The sequence below is a fragment of the Saccopteryx leptura genome, chromosome 2, assembly GCF_036850995.1.
Source record: "Saccopteryx leptura isolate mSacLep1 chromosome 2, mSacLep1_pri_phased_curated, whole genome shotgun sequence".
In the NCBI taxonomy this organism is placed as follows: Eukaryota; Metazoa; Chordata; class Mammalia; order Chiroptera; family Emballonuridae; genus Saccopteryx; species Saccopteryx leptura.
In genome coordinates, this window is record NC_089504.1 from 25455318 (window position 1) to 25473577 (window position 18260).

General features: G+C 44.3%; 3 protein-coding genes across 3 annotated transcripts in view; 2 read left to right on the forward strand and 1 right to left on the reverse strand.

Annotated features, from left to right (window-relative positions):
• CTNNAL1 (catenin alpha like 1) overlaps positions 1-6695 on the forward strand; it is a 69773-nt gene extending 63078 nt beyond the window's left edge. The window contains exons 15-19 of the mRNA XM_066367496.1: positions 1711-1759; positions 3882-3938; positions 4082-4195; positions 5533-5616; positions 5746-6695. Coding sequence (XP_066223593.1) covers positions 1711-1759; positions 3882-3938; positions 4082-4195; positions 5533-5616; positions 5746-5811 — 370 coding nt within the window. The 3' untranslated portion in view covers positions 5812-6695. The remainder of the gene's footprint in view (positions 1-1710; positions 1760-3881; positions 3939-4081; positions 4196-5532; positions 5617-5745) is intronic.
• Positions 6696-8255: 1560 nt separating this feature from the next.
• ABITRAM (actin binding transcription modulator) lies at positions 8256-14669 on the reverse strand. Its single transcript, XM_066367493.1, has 6 exons — positions 14510-14669; positions 12714-12765; positions 12039-12168; positions 9745-9821; positions 9596-9665; positions 8256-9505 (listed from the first exon to the last, which is right to left on the reverse strand). Exons 1-6 carry the CDS (start codon positions 14640-14642, stop codon positions 9362-9364), a joined length of 606 nt encoding a protein of 201 aa, XP_066223590.1. The 5' UTR covers positions 14643-14669; the 3' UTR covers positions 8256-9361.
• Positions 14670-14843: 174 nt separating this feature from the next.
• ELP1 (elongator acetyltransferase complex subunit 1) overlaps positions 14844-18260 on the forward strand; it is a 65446-nt gene continuing 62029 nt past the window's right edge. Inside the window, exon 1 of the mRNA XM_066367495.1 lies at positions 14844-15123. The gene's annotated coding sequence lies outside the window, so the exon portion shown is untranslated. The remainder of the gene's footprint in view (positions 15124-18260) is intronic.

Below are 18260 nucleotides of genomic sequence, written 5' to 3' on the forward strand. Positions count from 1 at the left end.
TTTTTTTTACAGAGACAAAGTCAGAGAGAGGGATAGACAGACAGGAACGGAGAGAGATGAGAAGCATTGATCATTAGTTTTTCATTGCGACACCTTAGTTGTTCATTGATTGCTTTCTCATATGTGCCTTGACTGTGGGCCTTCAGCAGACCGAGTAACCCCTTGCTCAAGCCAGTGATCTTGGGCCCAAGCTGGTGAGCTTTGCTCAAACCAGATGAGCCCGCGCTCAAGCTGGTGACCTCGGGGTCTCAAACCTGGGTCTTCCGCATCCCAGTCCAACGCACTATCCACTGCACCACCACCTGATGAGGCTAGATTTTTTTTATTTTTTATGTGAGAGACAGGGAAGCAGAGACAGACTCCTGCATGCGCCCTGACCAGGATCCACCCAGCAAGCCCACTAGGGGGATGTTCTGCCCATCTGGGGTGTTGTTCCATTGCTTGCAATGGAGTCATTTTAGCACCTGAGGCGGAGGCTTGTGAAGCTGTCCTCAGCGCCTGGGGCCAACTGGCTCAAACCACTTGAGCCATGGGCTGTGGGAGGAGAAGAAAGAGAAAGAGAGAAGGGGGAGGGGAGGGGGTAGAAAAGCGGATGGTTACTTCTCCTGTGTGTCCTGACCTGGAATCGAACCCAGGACTTCCACATGCCGAGCTGATGCTCTACTGCTGAGCCAGCTGGCCAGGGCTTAGTTTAGATTTTATATTGTCCTGTGGTTTAAAATATTTTTTCAACATTACCAATGTCTTACAGTTTTTACAATGGTTTCTGCTTCATGATTTCATTGGAGCCTCATGACAGTTTGTCAGGGAAGAGGAATGATTTGCTCACATCTCATAGCTGTTAGGAGGCAGAACTGGTTGCTACTGGGTTTCAGATCTGATTCATGCCTCGTCCTGATTCATGCGTTCTGTTGCTCTTGGTGGTAATTAGCTGTTCATTTGTAGGGATCTTAAATCTTGGTGGTTTTCAATCTGATATTCCCTGACCTTCTGATAAAGAGAGGCATACAAATACTATGATTATTTTATAGACCCCAAATTAAAACTTAAATGACATGCCTCCTCAAAGACAGTGGAATTCCTGCTGGAGTTGAAATTGAAATCAGAAATGAGAATTTCCTGACTTCAGTCTGTCCTCTTTCCATTATGTAACAAAGGACTTTTGGTTAAGACATATTAGCAGATCTCATATATTTAATTTATGAAAAAAAATTAAAGAGGTTAAACAGGAAAAATAAAACTTAAATATAACTTGTCAGTTTTAAATTTCTTTACATTGTAAAATTAAGATGTATAATGTTTACTTGAAAATGTAAAAGTGTGCACAAGAAGTAAAGTGATTAGATATTAAGGTTGTTTGTGCCTGACCTGTGGTGGCGCAGTGGATAAAGCATTGACCTGGAATGCTAAGGTTACTGATTCGAAACCCTGGGCTTGCCTGGTCAAGGCACTTACAAGAAGCAAGCAATGAACAACTAAAGTGAAGCAACTATGAGTTGATACTCCTGGCTAACTCCCTTCTCTCCTCTCTCTTTTTATTAATAAATAAAATCCTTAAAAAAAGAATAAAATTACAGTATTATTAATCTTGTCAATAGTCTTCAAAATTTGGGATCTCTTAACATACAAAATGCTCTAGAACTTCAGTATTATAAAACCAATTTCCAGGCAATAACTTTTCTCACCTCTTTAATAATGTATTTATTTCAGGGGAGAGGGCCCACTGAAAACTTCCCAGGATTTAATTCATCAACTAGAGGTATGTTTTCTTTCCACTGTATGCTACTACTTTAATTCTGGGCTAAAAGTGGGTGATGACTAATTTCTAACTGATTTACTGTATCATGTTTGTGTGCTTACCTGTGCACACATGTGTATTATAGAGAGTGATAGAAAAGTAGAGTGCTTGCAGTAGCATTTTGTGGAGCTTTTTTGGTTATCTTATTGGGGGAAAAATTTTAAATATAATAGGAATAAAGTTGAATGGGCTCTGTCCTGGCCAGATAGCTCGGCTGGTTAGAGTGTCATCCTGAAGCACAGAAGTTGCCAGTTCAATCCACCTAGGGGGTAAGTCATTGCAGGCTCACTGCCCGCCTTCTTCCCGTGTGAGCTTATTCTAAACTGATGTCTGCTGAGTTGTCTGCCACTGCGAGGATCATCCACTGTTCCTCAGATATTTATTGAGTGTGTCAGACCCTGGAGATTAGGGCTCTATGGACAAAAGTGAGCAAAACAAAGGCCCTTCCCCCATGAAACTTACATTCTAATGGGAGAAGATAGACAATAAAAAGTATATAATGCCCATATGTAAACACTTAGAGATAAAATTATGTAGGATAAGAGGAGAGAAGTGATTGAGCAGCAGTCAGGAAGGACCTCTCTGAGGAGGTAACATCTGAATAGTGATATTATTAGGACAAGAATGAGCTGGATGGATTTCTTGGGGCTATTTCGGGCAGACAGAACAAGTATCAAGGCCCTGAGGTGTGAGGCTAGGCTGGGGGGGGGTGCGTATCTGAAGAACATGAAGGAGGCAAGTGTAGATGCAGTGGAGTCAGAAGGAAAGTGGTAACATATGACATCTCTGTAGTCATAGAAAACATGTTTCTTTCCCCGCAAAGTATGATGGAAACCCCATTGAGTGTTTTGAGGAGGAGTAGTGTGATTTGACTTATGCTTGGAAAGATTTTTGGCTTGACCAACAGGATAAGTGGTAGTGCCATTGACTGAGTTAGGGGATGCTGAGGGACACCACCAGATCTAGGGTGGAAATCAAGCACTGATCTACTCAAGTAGAATATACAAGGCTGGTGTCAGGATAGTTCAGCAATGGGGAGAGATTCAGGAGCCATCAGCTTGACAGTGGTTTTAAACCACCACACTCTATGAGACAGATAGGATCTTTCTCCCAAGGGGGTCATAGGCTAGAAGGGAAGAAAAGGTATGTAAAAAGCAAGTGGTAATGTGGGATGATGAGGAATAAAAGGGTAAGGGAGTCACTCCATGTGGTTAGAGGGTAGGCGTAAAGTCGTTGGGTTTCTTTTTAAAGGATAAGGGAGAATGCAAAGGACTATTTGACCTTGGGAACAGTTTACCCAATGACAGCAAGGCATTAATAACAGGCTGTTGGACAGAGGGCTAAAGTTAACCCTAAAATTATTGCCTCTTTCTTTATATTCTTCATCTAATTTATTACCAAAACCTGTTACTTTTCTTCACAAATCATTCTCCAATTTGCCCTGTTCACTTCATTCTTACTATTACCACCTTAAGCCAAGTCTTCATTCTTTTACTCCGCTAGTGTCTTCCATTTGTCCTGAATAGTCTTGTTGGTCCAACTCATGTGTCACTGTTCTTCCCCATCATCATGTCCTCCCTTCTAAATTATAAGTTATATGTGTGTGGTGAGTAGTCAAAAACCAATCTGAATTGCTCCTCTCCAGTGGCTGGTTAAGGAATGTGTGCAGGTGACAAATTTCACCTTGCTTAGCGGGAAGTAGGAAAGTTCTAACCTTCTGAACTCATGCTCTAAGATTCATCATCCTTTTGTAATTGGGGAAATTACAAGAGGAGTTTCAGATCCCTCCAGCAGCCCAGACATAATCAATACGGCCAGGTATCACAGGTCCAGGGGATCCTCGAGTAATTGGAGGTGACCAGGTGTAGAGCAGCCTCCTCAGGGACTGATTCTGGAGCAGATCTGGGAACCCTCCTTCTGAATCTAATTAAAATCCTGTGTTTTCCTGGGTACAACAAAAAATTGGTCCCATGACAGACCTTTTACCTTTAGGTTTCAGTTTAAATTTTTTCCCTGAGTCTGTTTCCCACTAACTATCCAGAAGACACACATCTAAAGTAGTGATGGTTTTTCCTTCCACCAGGTTTTTGCTGAAGAGGGCTTGAAGTTTGCTTCAAGTGTACAAGCTTTCTCAAAACAGGTAACACAGGTCTACCTGCCTGGTGTTAGTGGTGATGTCATGAATACCCACTTTGGGGATATATTATTTAGGTGTAAAGGTATTTAAGGTTTAGCATACAGAGTTTTGCTGGAGTTGTTAGAACTTCCTATATTGCATTTCAGCTGAAAGACGATGACAAGCTTATGCTTCTCCTGGAAATAAACAAGCTAATTCCTCTGTGCCACCAGCTCCAGACAGTAACCAAGGCGCCTTTGCAGAATCAAGTGTTTCTAAAGGTAAGAGTGAGGATGGGTCATTTTGCAAGGCCCTTGAGAAACTGATGCTTCTTGATCAGGTTAGCTTCCCGGCCCTTTTTCTTCAAATAAAAGGTTAAGGCCCTGGCCGGCTGGCTCAGTGGTAGAGCGTCGGCCTGGCGTGCAGAAGTCCCGGGTTCGATTCCCGGCCAGGGCACACAGGAGAAGTGCCCACCTGCTTCTCCACCCCTCCCCCTCTCCTTCCTCTGTCTCTCTCTTCCCCTCCCGCAGCCGAGGCTCCATTGGAGCAAAGATGGCCCGGGCGCTGGGGATGGCTCCTTGACCTCTGCCCCAGGCACTAGAGTGGCTCTGGTCGCGGCAGAGCGATGCCCCGGAGGGGCAGAGCATCGCCCCCTGGTGGGCAGAGCATCGCCCCTGGTGGGCGTGCCGGGTGGATCCCGGTCCGGCGCATGCGGGAGTCTGTCTGACTGTCTCTCCCCGTTTCCGGCTTCAGGAAAAAAAAAAAAAAAGGTTAATAACTATAGAGAGCAGTTTATTTTCATTTTTCATGCCATGACTGCAAGAATCACTTATTATCTGCAGTTAGAAATGACCCCAGGGAGTGGTAGGCACACCAAAGAAATTGGCTTCTTTTTTTTTTTTTTGTATTTTTCTGAAGCTAGAAAAAATTCCTTGCAAGGAATTGCAAAGTTGGGGGTCCACAGCCCCTACATGGAATGCTTTGAGAAGTCCCCAAACAGCTGGAGGTAGAACACATTGATTTTCCATCCATTCTTTTTGAGAATTCATGGACTAGGCAGGAGACCCAGGCAGCAGTCCCTGCATCTGTGCTCTGGGGCCTTAGGTCATCAAGTCATATCATCTGTACTAATCCATAATGGAGAAATTTTATCATTTTAAAATTAAATAATGGTAAAGGCTTTTGCAATGACATCCCTTGTAAAGGAATATGACGTGCTTTCTTTTTTTTTTCTTTTCTGAAGTGAGAAGCGAGGAGGCAGAGAGACAGACTCCTGCATGCACCCGACCAGGATCCACCTGGGATGCCCACTAGGGGGCGATGCTCTGCCCATCTGGGGTGTTGCTTCATTGCAACAGGAGCCATTCTAGCGCCTGAGGTGGAGGCCATGGAGCCATCCTCAGTGCCCGGGCCAACTTTGCTCCAATGGAGCCTTGGCTGCAGGAGGGGAAGAGAGAGTAAGAGAGAAAGGAGAGGGGGAAGGATGGAGAAGCAGATGGGCGCTTCTCCTGTGTACCCTGGCTGGGAATCAAGCCCGGGACTCCTGCACGCCAGGCCGACGCTCTACCACTGAGCCAACCAGCCAGGGCCATAATGTGCTTGCTTTCTGTCGCTGTAGGTTGATAAGTGTATCACAAAGACAAGATCCATGATGGCTATTTTGGTCCAGCTTCTCTCACTCTGCTTTAAGCTGATGAAGAAGGTGAGATGGTTTTCCTTCCTTACACTAACATTTTAAAGTCTAGTTTAAAGGACAATGCAAAAGAAAAGTGATTTAATTTTGCAATTTTTTTAGAGTAAAGCAGAAATTAATTGTCTTAACTCTTTCCAGCTTCAGATGGAAAACAACAGATGGGTCTCAGTTACAAATAAGGACTCCGTGGATGGTAAAACTTGAGAAGTTTTTGAGGTCAGATCTTGAGAACACCATATGGCAAAGCTGACATTTTAAAGAGCAAATGATTCCTTATATTTTTGGGAATTCAATAATTTTATAAAGACAACACTGAAATCCTGCTTTATTTTCTGATCATGAAACTGGCTTTTTGACAACTAATAAATGCTATGGTAGTTGCTAAAATTCTAATTGCAGTGTGATTTTAAAATAAGACATTGTAACCAATATTGTTCTTTAAGTCAAGCCAAATATCCCAAGTGTCTTCATGACAGTTTAATCCAAAGAAGCTATTTTGAATATGTGCTCACCTTTGGTATAGTTTACCTTCCTGTTTTCCATTCTTTACTTAAGCTTATTATCTAGAACACTCATTTTCAGCAGAAAATACATCGTCGTCTGGTTGAAAGCAGTTTTCCTTGAACCTGTGGACTCCTGTTTAATCCCTCTGTCCAGCAAGTGTGACAGGGCCTCTTGCCTGCCCACTGTCACAGATCATGTGCTAGTAGCACACATTTGTTCTGTAACAAGCATTTCACATAGCACAGGCTATCTGTTGCGGCATCTCCCTTCCCACCCCCAGAAGCAGGGCCATGGAGCTCACTCCGTGGACTCCTGTAGGAGTCACGAGGAGATGGCTTTTAGTTCTAGTTCTAGCAGAGCTCGTCTGTCTGCCCTGAATTATTAACTGGAATCCTAAACCTATCTTACGGACTTAAAAGAAGTCGTTTTTGAACTGTCCTCAGTAGTGACTAATGGAATGGAAGGTGTAAGGCAGAGAATGATGGAACTAAGAAGCTGTTTAACATAAATTTTGAATAATCATATATTTTATATATGTGCCTTCGGATGTTCATTTTAAAACAAATAAACATATTTAGTCTTTTTCAGTGTTTAAAGCTTTTCTTGTTGTGGGGTGGGTTGTTTCTGGTTTTTATTTTTTGTATTTTTTCCGAAGTTAGAAGTGGGGAGGCAGTCATACTCCCGCATGTGCCCGACCAGGATCCACCCATATGCCCACCAGAGAGCGATGCTCTGCCCTTCTGGGGTGTTGCTCCATTTCCACTGGAGCCATTCTAGTGCTTGAGGCAGAGGCCATGGAGCCATCCTCAGCGCCTGGGCCAACTTTGCGCCAATGGAGCCTTGGCTGTGGGAGGGGAAGAGAGAGACAGAAAGGAAGGAGAGGGGGATGGGCAGAGAAGCAGATGGGCACTTCTCCTGTGTGCCCTGACTGGGAATCGAACCCGGGACTTCCACACATCGGGCCAACGCTCTACTGATGAGCCAACCTGCCAGGGCTCTTGTGGGTTGGGTTTTGACGGAAGGATCTGATGTACAGGTTCTGCCCTTACGATACAGCACAGCTAACTTAGTTTTGGATTCATTTGATAGTGCTTGTTATCTCAGTGCTTTGAAATTTAACAGGACATGTCAGTTGCCAAATGGCAATAGTTATATAAGCTTATCTGATGACTATTGTCTGGGTCAGCCATCACAATATTCACAGGATGGCAAAGAACCATAGTACTACCAATTAGCTAGTCAATATTTTTTAGAAAGAAACTTGAACTTGAATTGTATAGGCCTTGCAATAAAATGGGATACAGTCAACTTGGTTATTGAACCTTTATGAAATACTTTTTTTTAAAGTGAAAGGCAGGGAGGCTGAGAGATTTCCACATGCACCTTGACCAGGATCCACCTGACAAGCCTCTTACAGGGCGATGCTCCACCCACCTGGGGCTGCTGCTCTGTTGCTTAGCAACTGAGCTATTTCAGTACCTGAGGTGAGGCCATGGAGCCATCCTCAGGCTTGGGGCCAACTTGCTTGAACCATTCAAGCCATGGCTGTGGGAGAGGAAGAGAGAGAAAAAAGGGGGAGGGGTGGAGAAGCCGATGGTCGCTTCTCCTGCATGCCCTGACTGGGAATTGAACCCGGGACTTCCACATGCCAGGCTGATGCTCTAGCCAACCAGCAAGGGCCACTAAATACTTCTTTATAAAAATCATCAAGCAGGATTTTTATGGTAGAGTTACTACCTGTATCATGTCTGGGGGGTCTACCTGGGGACAGTCATACTGGCACTCAAGTTGTAAGTTTTCCTTGTAAGTCAAAAATAATTTTAAAGTTTTACTTACAGAATACTTTTACATACTTGAAATGAGAATACTTTCTTATTTAAGTGCAAGTGGGGGTGGGGAAGGGATAACTTATGACTCCTGTAGCATAAGAGGATAAGGAACCAAAGGAATTGACATGTAACATGATTTCTCCCTTATTAAACAATTGCTTTATTTAAAAATAGATATTTAAATGTCCATGTTACAACCCTTAAGGAAAAATAACATTTTTAAAGTCTTTTATTTAAAATTCAATGTAAATAAGTATATAATCTTTTTTTTTTTTTTTAGCAAGAGAGAGGGACAGACAGGAGGGGAGAGAGATGAGAAGCATTAACTCATTGTTGCAACACTTTAGTTTTTCATTGTTTTCTCATCTATGCCTTTATGGGGGTTTTAGCCGAGCCAGTGACCTTGGGCTCAAGCCAGCGACCATGGGGTCATGTCTACAATCCCATATTCAAGCTAGCAAACTAGCAACCCCCTGCTCCAGCTGGTGAGCCCGCACTCAAGCCGGTGACCTCGGGGTTTTAAACCTCAGTTCTCAGCATCCCAGGCTGACACTCCCATCTATTATTCTACCGCCTGGTCAGGCAGTGTATAATCTTAAACCATAAACACAATTGTGTTTTTGTTTAAGTAATGTGAAAGCTTTTGTTCTATTCAAAGGCCTCTGTGTCTCTGAATTACAGTAACTTCTCCTTTGCTTGTTACCACGTAACTAGTGTGAGACTGAGGGACTATACTGCATTATAATACTTCCGTAAGTTAGGAAAGCCCTTTGTATTTTTCAGAGCCTTTTCATGTTGTCCCTCATATAAAAAGCCAGTGTTCCAGCTCTCCTTGGTTCAGAGAGGGAGGCCAGCCAGCGGCATGAGGACGAGAGAAGGCACTCACGCTGCCTCTCCCTACAACCTGGAGAGGCGCTGGGGCAGAGGCAGGCACTAGACTTTTGGTAGCGTCCCCTGAAGCAGACTGGGTATAATAAGAAAGGCTAACTGTTGTTTCTTTTACCTTCAAACTGATGGAAATTTGAGCAAAAACAATTAGCTATGCCATAACATTCAAACAGAAGTATGTCAAAGCACAGTGTTTACTAATGAGTTACAGGATAATGGGTAAATTATTTTTACTGGCTACTTAAAACTTTTATCTTTTCCAGATTTTTCTCAAAGTGCTTTGCTTGTTTTTAGTCAGAAAAAGCATCCCTTTCTTGCCAGTTTTTAGAAAGAGGAAAGCAAAAAGAGGAGTGTAGTGTGTCCATGGCAAGGCAGATCGGGAGGCCAAAGACAAAATGGGAACCAAAACTTGTTATACAAGACAAAGGAAGAAAACCAGGCTTCCCTGCAGAAGGCGGGCCGTGGAGTGTGCTCTGCCACATGCCCGGCTTCTTTATGCACTGATCGAATGCCTCATTGCTTTTTATTCCGTCTCAGTCCTCACGATGCCGCTGTTGTGCATTAGTGCGTTTTACCAAGACTTCTTCATACTGTTTTTGTGTCAGTAACCCTTCTGTTATGCTTTTACTTTCTTCGAATTTGGGCAACACAACTGCAATGTAACCTTCAGTGGACGGCTAGGAAGGAAATAGAATATTTAGTACTGTCAAATGAGAGAAATCAGATGGAGGTATGCAGATGGGATCATACGCGCCCTTCCCCCTTACCTTCTCTTGAAGGATAGAAGGCTTGTGGAGAATATTTTCATTCACTTCCATCAACCGTCCTCTCACACAGCTATTGAGAAAGGAACTGTTTTGAAGAAAAATGTTACCTCCTTATTTTTCTCCCAAGTTGTGGTTAAAAAGTAACTTACCTAGATATGGTATACTCCTCTCCATCTGAGCAGTAAATCTTACACAGAGGTGCAAGCTCTGTTAGAAACTGTGCCCCCTAATAATAAAATGGAATAAGTCACTCATTGACGTACATTTTTACTTTTCCTTTGAGAGGTACCCCTCAGTGTTATAGGATATATTCCTGGAATCAGTGTCTTAAAAACTATTCATTTATTCAAATATTTATATAAGTGCCTGGTATAGGCCAGGCACCAACCTAGGTTCTAGACTCTAGGAAAAGCTAACTAAGCCACATGATAATAGCTAGTTTAAAGATTAAGAATACATTCTATGTGAAGAAAGCTGCATATAACCAGGTACAGATTTCAAAAGTGTAGGAAAACCCATCAATAAGCAATAATAGAAAACAACATGACAGAGTATGACAGCAATTTGGTACAAAGATAGTTTCTTTAAGAGTTCTACCTTCTCTATGACTTTTTGAAAAAGGATTTTTTCTAATTAAAAAGTAATAAACTCAGTGGAAATTTTGGAAAATAGGAAAGTTTTAAGTATCAAAGAAGAATCATTATCCTAGAACCCAGAAGAAAATACCACATTTTGACATTTATCTGTTAGAATGCTATGGCAGGGTTATCGTTTCATGTACGCACTCTGGATATATCTGGGGTTTCTGACAGAAACCTACAAGGAGGCTCATGGGAAACCAATGCAGGCATGTCTTGTGTTGCTCTTCCCCCCCTCCGGAAATTCTTCCTGTAGTGAACATAGGCATTTGAGGTCAGGATGCTATTCCTCATGCTCTCTACCACTCAAAACCTTATTAAACAACACTCAGATATACCACGCTGGCTTCACTCCTCTGCAAGCGGGTGCTTCATTTCAAAATACTAGTCGGTGTGAGTCCTCACCTTTAGCAGGAGGGGCTGGGTATTCATCCCAGGTTTGTCCACCACTGGGACTGAGTCAAAGAGCAGAAGTGTTGTAGAAGCATTTCAACTCCGATTTATCACCTCTCTTGGAAGAATAAATGATTGATAGTGCTGAGATCTAATCAAAAACTTATCTGTAGTGGGTTCTATTTGCAGGTTCCTCAGTAGGAATAATAGTGTTACTACTTTGGACAAAATTTATCACAAAAATTTCACAAGCACTTACTATTTCACTTGTAATTTGTAGACTTTATTTTTTAAGAATGGTCTATGCTTCTCTAAGTTCATGTGTTTCCGAGTAAGGAAAAATCAATAATCAGAAGTTACGTTGTCAGAGGGTTTTGGGCTGAAGAAGAGCAGTATAAACACGGGTCTCCCAGAACAGAGAGGGTTATTAGCAGAAATTGTTAGCATGAACCCAGTAAATGAAGGACCTAAGACATCCTCTATGGTGGACCTACTAAAAGTGATACTCTCCTTTAATAAATTGTGTCCCTCCCTATAGTTATAGAGGGTAGAGATAAAATTTTGTACAACGGCATTATGTGGGGGTAGAGGGTGTGACTATAAGTGTATGAAATTGGTAAAGATTAAGGAATGAAAAATGTTAAGGAGCAAATATATGTATTTTCAGATTGATTTTTTTCACTACCTCAAGAAATTTTGTTTTTAATTCACACGTGGAACTATATGGTAAAGAAGAGTTGGTCAAACTCGAAATACTGGCTTACTAAAACTGGAAGGGACAAGAGATCTCATTATACTGCAATTAGAGTTGTCCTTTCAAAGGCCCACCTTCCCCATTCTCCATTCTGGGGATAACATGGGTCGTGGTACAGCACCTGAAACATCAGATCCTATACCTCCTGAAATACCTCATTTTTTAGGTCCAAGAATTTCTTTTTTTCTACAGAGACAGAGAAAGACAAAGAGAGGGGCAGATAGGGACTGACAGGAAGGGAAAGAGAAGAGAAGAGAAGCATCAGTTCTTCATTGTGGCACCTTAGTTGTTTGTTGATTGCTTTCTCATGTGCATTGACTGGGGGGCTACAGCAGAGCAAGTGACCCCTTGCTCAAGCCAGTGACCTTTGGGCTCAAGCCAGTGACCCCTTGCTCACACTGGTGAGCGTGCACTCAAGCCTTGAGCCAATGACCTTAGGGTTTTGAACCTGGGTCCTCCATGTCCCAGTCCGATGCTCTATCCACTGTACCACTGCCTGGTCAGGCAGTCTGCAAATTTCTTTAGGTGAAGTATTCTTCAGATCGGCACCTCAAACTGCCAGGGAAGTATGCTGAACCTGCATCACTGGATTGAAGACCGAGTGGAACTGTCATTACTATGATACAGAGGATTTAAGTAGAGAATTATAGGAACATACCCGTTTAAATTTCCCAGAGACCTTGTTCTGAAGTCTGCTACAGTTGGTACTGATTTGATAAGAAATGCTTTTAATTGTTTTTCCACTTTGAAGAGCTGGATGAGATTCTGCCAATGTGATGACACATATTCTACAAAGGGCAGAAATTGACCCTGTATTATTGCTTGGTATAATTCCTCCTCATGTAACTGTATTCCTACTGGCTAAAGAATCAACTGACATGTTTAGTCAACCTATCATTCTCCCCTACTTTCCTCTGGATACCGTAGAAGGGAATGCAATAATAAAATAGGAGAAAATGGGATTTTATATCTTTCCCAGAGAAAAGACGAGTACCAGATCTTCAGGTAGCACTGAGGTGGAGGAAAGAGAAGTAAAGCATGCCTGTAGGGACAGGGTACCTACCACCTAGGCCTCCACCCTCACCCCACCATGGGCCCTGCTGACTCAGTGGTTAAGCACAGGCAGCAGCCTTCTGAGGGCCGGAGGGTCCATTTGAATGTTTGAGTAATCAAATTTGTTTAGTGTGAGTTGGGACTGGGAGGCTCATTCTTGTCAATCAAACTCCTATAATAAGTAATATTATTTCAACACAGTGGAAGATAATTTATTGGACACTTATTCAATCCAAGAAAAAAATTTTTTTTGATAATTTAAAATTCCCAATTTGCTTACCGGTTAGAGTGCTGTAGTATACAGTGGTCCTCACAGGGTTTTCCTTTGACATCTAGAAGAATGAATGGGTCAGTTGGTTGTGAAGTCATTTACTACCACTGTATAAGTACTTTCTTTGGTTCATAGAGATAGTTAGTTATGAAGAATTTACACGTACTGATCACTTATATCCCTTTATTACTCAAAAAGCTAGACCTTTAGCCTGACCAGGCGGTGGCGCAGTGGATAGAGCGTTGGACTGGGATGCCGAGGACCCAGGTTCGAGACCCCAAGGTCGCCACCTTGAGCACGGGCTCATCTGGCTTGAGCAAAAGCTCACCAGCTTGGACCCAAGGTCGCTGGCTCGAGCAAGGGGTTACTCGGTCTGCTGAAGGCCCACAGTCAAGGCACATATGAGAAAGCAATCAATGAACAACTAAAGTGTCGCAATGCACAACAAAAAACTAGTGATTGATGCTTCTCACCTCTCCATTCCTGTCTGTCTGTCCCTGTCTATCCCTCTCTCTGACTCTCTGTCTCTGTAAAATAAAAAATAAAAAATAAAAAATAAAAAAAAGACCTTTAAAGGACTTGCTATAAATTATTTAAAGAGACATGGCCCAAACGGAACGATCGTTAAAATGATATTTTTTTGACAGAAACAGAGAGAGGGACAGATAGGGACAGACAGAGAGGAAGGGAGAGAGATGAGAAGCATCAATTTTTCATTGTGGCACCTTAATTATTCATTGATTGCTTTTGCATATATGCCTTGATGGATGGGGGGGTGGGTGGAGGTGGGGCTACAGCAGACCAAGTGACCCCTTGCTCAATTCAGGGACCTTGGGCTCAAGCGGGTGACCTCGGGGTCTCAAACCTGGGTCCTCCGCATCCCAGTCTGACGCTCTATCCACTGCGCCATCGCCTGGTCAGGCTAAAATGATTATTAACAATCTGCTCAATCTTGCTTTATCCTCACTTTAGAATGAGTACACATTATTTCTATTAGGAAAATGCAATTAGAAATGCATTCTTTATATAATACAATAATGTATGGACTCTTCCTGGTTTGCCTAGGACTGTCCTGATGTTAGCTCTGAATGTCTTGGATTCCAGAAAATCCCTCAGTCACCAGTAAACAGGATGGTCTGTCACCCTAAATTTGGCTAATAAAATCTTTGCTATATTTAAAAAAAAAAACGAGTACACCTGTTATCCCTTAATGAAAGGGAGCAAGAATGAGTGGGGCTAGAATATCCCAGAGGATGGTTCTACCACTGATATTTACTGGGCACACAACACAACAGAGTCCCTATTTATTCAGTGGCAGATGGATAAAATAACCGACAGCTTCTCTTCCAGTAAAACCGTTAGGATGCTGCTTTCTAAAGACCTCTAATTCTAATCCACTCTCTTCTCTCTGTCCTACAGCCTCTACTTTAGTTACGACCTTACCATTTAAGTCATTTTATTTATTGCCACTACCTATATGGCTGCGCCCCTCAAATCCTTCAGGCACTCCTGGAGATGGCAGTCCGGCCCCTGCCTGCCTCTGGGCCACATCATCTTCCCGCAAGCAGCCCACGCTGGAATTCGCACGGCATTCCCCAACCCCAGAATGTGCCCTGGTGCCTTTCAGTCCTCCACGTCTTTGCAAATGCCCATTCCCTCCTGCTTGAACGCAACAGAGATCCAGTGCCTTCTAACGTGGGAATGAAGCGCCGGGGAAAGCGCGTGTGGCTTCTGATGTGTCACCGTAGTCACTACGGCATCAGGCCAACGCAGCCGAGGAGAGAACGACATCATTTCTCACTTACCCGCTTTGTACCAGCGAGTGAAGTAACGATCCACAAGTGACGGCACCGCGGACTCCAAGGCCACCGGCTCGGTAGCCATGGCGACCTCCGGCGGCGGTACCTCCGCCCGCACAGACCCAAGCTCTTCCTCCATGCTGGCCCGGAGGAGGCTGTTCTTCCGGCCCGCGGGCCGCGGCGCACGCGCGCGCTGCAATCTTGGTCCTGCAGGCCCCTCCCACCGACGCCAATCACCGGGGTTTGGAGTGACGTCAAAGCGGGGCTCAAATGCCATAGGCTGGGCAGGAGGACGCAGCTTCTCCCCTCTTCTTCTCTGGGGCTATTTGAGAGGAACGCCGGCCACGCCCCCTCAGCCTTCCGACGCCTCTCTCGCGCCCTCGGCGTGTGTCTGTCTTGCTCACCGGCCTGTTATCGTCCCGTCCGCTGCTCCTACGCCGTGTCGGCCACTGGCGCCGGGGTTCGGGCGGCCCAGAGGCCCAGCGCGCGCCGCGAGAGCTCGGGAGCCGCAGGCAGAGAGGCGCGTGCGCAACCCCGGCCGGGCGCTGGGAGGCCCACTGCGCGAGGCCCGGGAGGCCAGGGTGGACGCACCGCTGTTGGGGGTCAGCGCGCGGCGTCAGGTGAGCGATCGAGCGGCTCTTCGGGGTGGGGGCACGGAACCCGGCCCTGGCCACCCGGGTGGTCCTGATGCCGGGACCCCCGAGCGCGCACCCCCTGCCTGCTGCAGGCCTAGCGGCGGAGTGCCCCCTGACCACCTCTGCCCGCGAGCCTTCGGTTCTCTTTGCAGGCTTTCCACCTGCGGCCTTGGGTGTGGGGGGCTCTGCGCCTCATCTGCACACGGACCTAGCCTGCGGATTCCTTCATGAGCGGACAGTCCCTACCGCTGAAAACCAGTCAGTACACGATAGAAGGCCGCCGTTATCAGAGGTTCCAATACTGGGCTGCGGGGCCCTAATCGTGTCTGCGACTTTTTCGTGGAGTTATTGTTCCCTGCGCTTCTCCATCTAATGTGGTGTATTACACGGGCCCCTCTGCCGTTCAGTCGTGGAGGAAAGACTATCAGTCATCTCTCAGTTTCAGGTCTGAGCACTTGGCAAGTGCTCATTCCGTGTGATGTAGGCCGCAGACCCGATCACAGGATTGACTAGGAATTTACTGTGTAAAGGATTCAGGCTGTATATATTGACAGCCACGGAGGTGACCACTGAATAGTTTGGTATGAAAAGTGTGAGCAAAGTAGGCAGACAGTTTTCAGCTTGAGGAACAGAGTAGAAATGCCATGGCCCCAGGTATGGAAAACATTTGATGGGATCATAGCAAGTACTTACTTCATTTTCCAGGTTGCATTTGATGTAGTTGAGACATCCTTGTGATAATATCAGGAGGTTGAACGTGGGGTTAGTATCCAGTTTAGGGAGGGTCAGGGATAGACATTTAGATCTTGGTAGTATATATGTGATCTGCCTGGTACATGTAGTCTGGGGCATGATCATTAACAGAGACAGATGGGTGAAGGAGCAAGGGAAGAAAATGGAGAAGTCAGAAATGTTGGAGGAGACCAGGATTAACCTGTGGTGTAGAGAGATCTTTACCACATGTAAATCGTGAGAAAAGTTGAATTACTGAGGGCTGGGAGAGTGAGATTGCAGACGTAAAAGGGAGGGTACTAATAAGTTGAGGTCCTGGGGAAGGTAAAGGATTGAGGATGTAGGGTGTGAAAATTGGTGAAGTTCCTTTTGAAACTGGGCGAGTTGGGGAGGGAGGGGGTATTCGATGAGCTTACCTTGGCGGTGTTTCGCAAGCTCAGGGATGTGAGGCCTCAGGTTGTTTTCTGAATTTGTCAGTCATGATGGTCCTGTTGGGAAAGCAGAAACAACGTATTATTTGAACAGAATTTAATATGAAAAACTGGTTAATTAGCTGTTGGAGGAAGAAAAAACAAGGGAACCAGTGAAGTAAGAAAAGGTAAACTAATGGAAGTAGCTACAACACTTGGCTAGAGTGAGGATGTAAACAAGGGAAGCCCTTGGGGTTACCATGGCCTAAACTTGGAGGAGAGGCATTGTTGGGACTCACTTCTGGTGTTGATACCTCTGGAATTCAGAGGAGGAGGCCCCGTGTTGTTGGAGTTGAGACTGGAAGGGGCCTGGCTGGTTATTGCTAGTGCCTCTGAGGATGGGGGTGATGGGGCTGGTCTTGGTAGTGTTAGAGATGGGGACCCAGGGCCCCTGCAAGGATGAAGGCCCGTTGCTGGAGCAGCAGTGATGGGAACAATAACATAACAGGGAAAAGTGAGTTCTCAGCTCCTACTGCCTTTACCCTCCAGATTCTTATTCTGGGGCCCATGGACTGCAGAGCAGCACAGGTTCTTGGTGAATAGAATTCAAGTGCACTGGAAGGAATATGAAGATATTTTTGTGATCCGATCATGGCAACAGTAACAGCATGATTATTATTAAGTAAATCAGACTGAAAGACAGGAAACTACGAATTTGGTCCCCCTCTTGCCTGTGCTATCTCTTGCCACTCTATGTCCTGCTTACTCCCCTCTCGAGTTGACCCATATTTCAGGCCTACCCGTCCTTTCAGAACTATGCCAGTGATTGTCTTTACGTTTAAAGATAAGGTGTAATTTTTATATGCTTTGAAAAGCTTAAACTTTCTGTATAGAATTAGATTTAAATTTAAAAACATGGTATAATACAGGTTCAAATAATTTCTAGAAGTCCTTGAACGTAATACCACCAAAGCTCACAAAATCATTGTCTGCCTAATTTTTTTCCTTTCTTCCACCACGTATGGTTTTGCCTCACTCTTAACCCACGTTATATGTTGTATGATTCATATTACACTTATCTTTATCCGTTGTGTAGGAAAAGGATTAACTCATCTCTTTTAATGCCATATGTATGCAATGCTAAGGTGAGAGAATTCACCTTAGAGTGTGGTAGCATTAAGGCCAGTGTGGTCTGTGTAATTGCCACCCCTAACATAACTTAGGGACTTCCAGTTGTAAACCTTAAAGGGATGTGAGTATAAATATCCAGCACATGAACATTTGTTTTTCTCCTACATAGGTAGTCTGCGTTAAAGCAGGTCTGCTTTTGCCAGATCAAAGTAGGTTTCCTATTCTTTTCTCAGCTATTACGCTGGGGAACCCCAGGCCAGGAAAGCTGAATTACATGAAGAAGTTTTATCAAGTCATTAAGCTCTCCAAATGTTGGTCATCATTTTGAAGTAAACTTGTCATTTTAAAGTGTCTCATTTGTCCCATTGGAACAGCATATACTTATATTTCTATTTTTGATTTAAATTTTTTTTTTTTTTTTTTTTTTTTTTACAGAGACAGAGAGAGAGTCAGAGAGAGGGATAGATAGGGATAGACAGACAGGAACGGAGAGAGATGAGAAGCATCAATCATCAGTTTTTCGTTGCAACACCTTAGTTGTTCACTGATTGCTTTCTCATATGTGTCTTGACTGCGGGCCTTCATCAGACCGAGTAACCCCTTGCTTGAGCCAGCGGCCTTGGGTCCAAGCTAGTGAGCTTTGCTCAAACCAGGTGAGCCTGTGCTCAAGCTGGCGACCTCGGGGTCTTGAACCTGGGTCCTCTGCATCCCAGTCTGACGCACTATCCACTGCGCCACCACCTGGTCAGGCTGATTTAAATTTTTTAATGAAAGTGTAACCCAGTTTATAAATAAATGTATCTAGTAATATCAAAGTAATTTTAGTCCAGATTTCCCTCAAACATGTAT

Coding starts and splice junctions, on each gene's coding strand:
- ABITRAM (XM_066367493.1), bottom strand. CDS start 14,642: ATGGAGGAAGAGCTTGGGTCTGTGCGGGCGGAGGTACCGCCGCCGGAG. Junction 12,169..12,713: donor ATACTACAGCACTCTAACCG/GTAAGCAAATTG, acceptor TGCCCTTTGTAG/AATATGTGTCATCACATTGG. Junction 9,506..9,595: donor CTTCTATCCTTCAAGAGAAG/GTAAGGGGGAAG, acceptor TTTCCTTCCTAG/CCGTCCACTGAAGGTTACAT.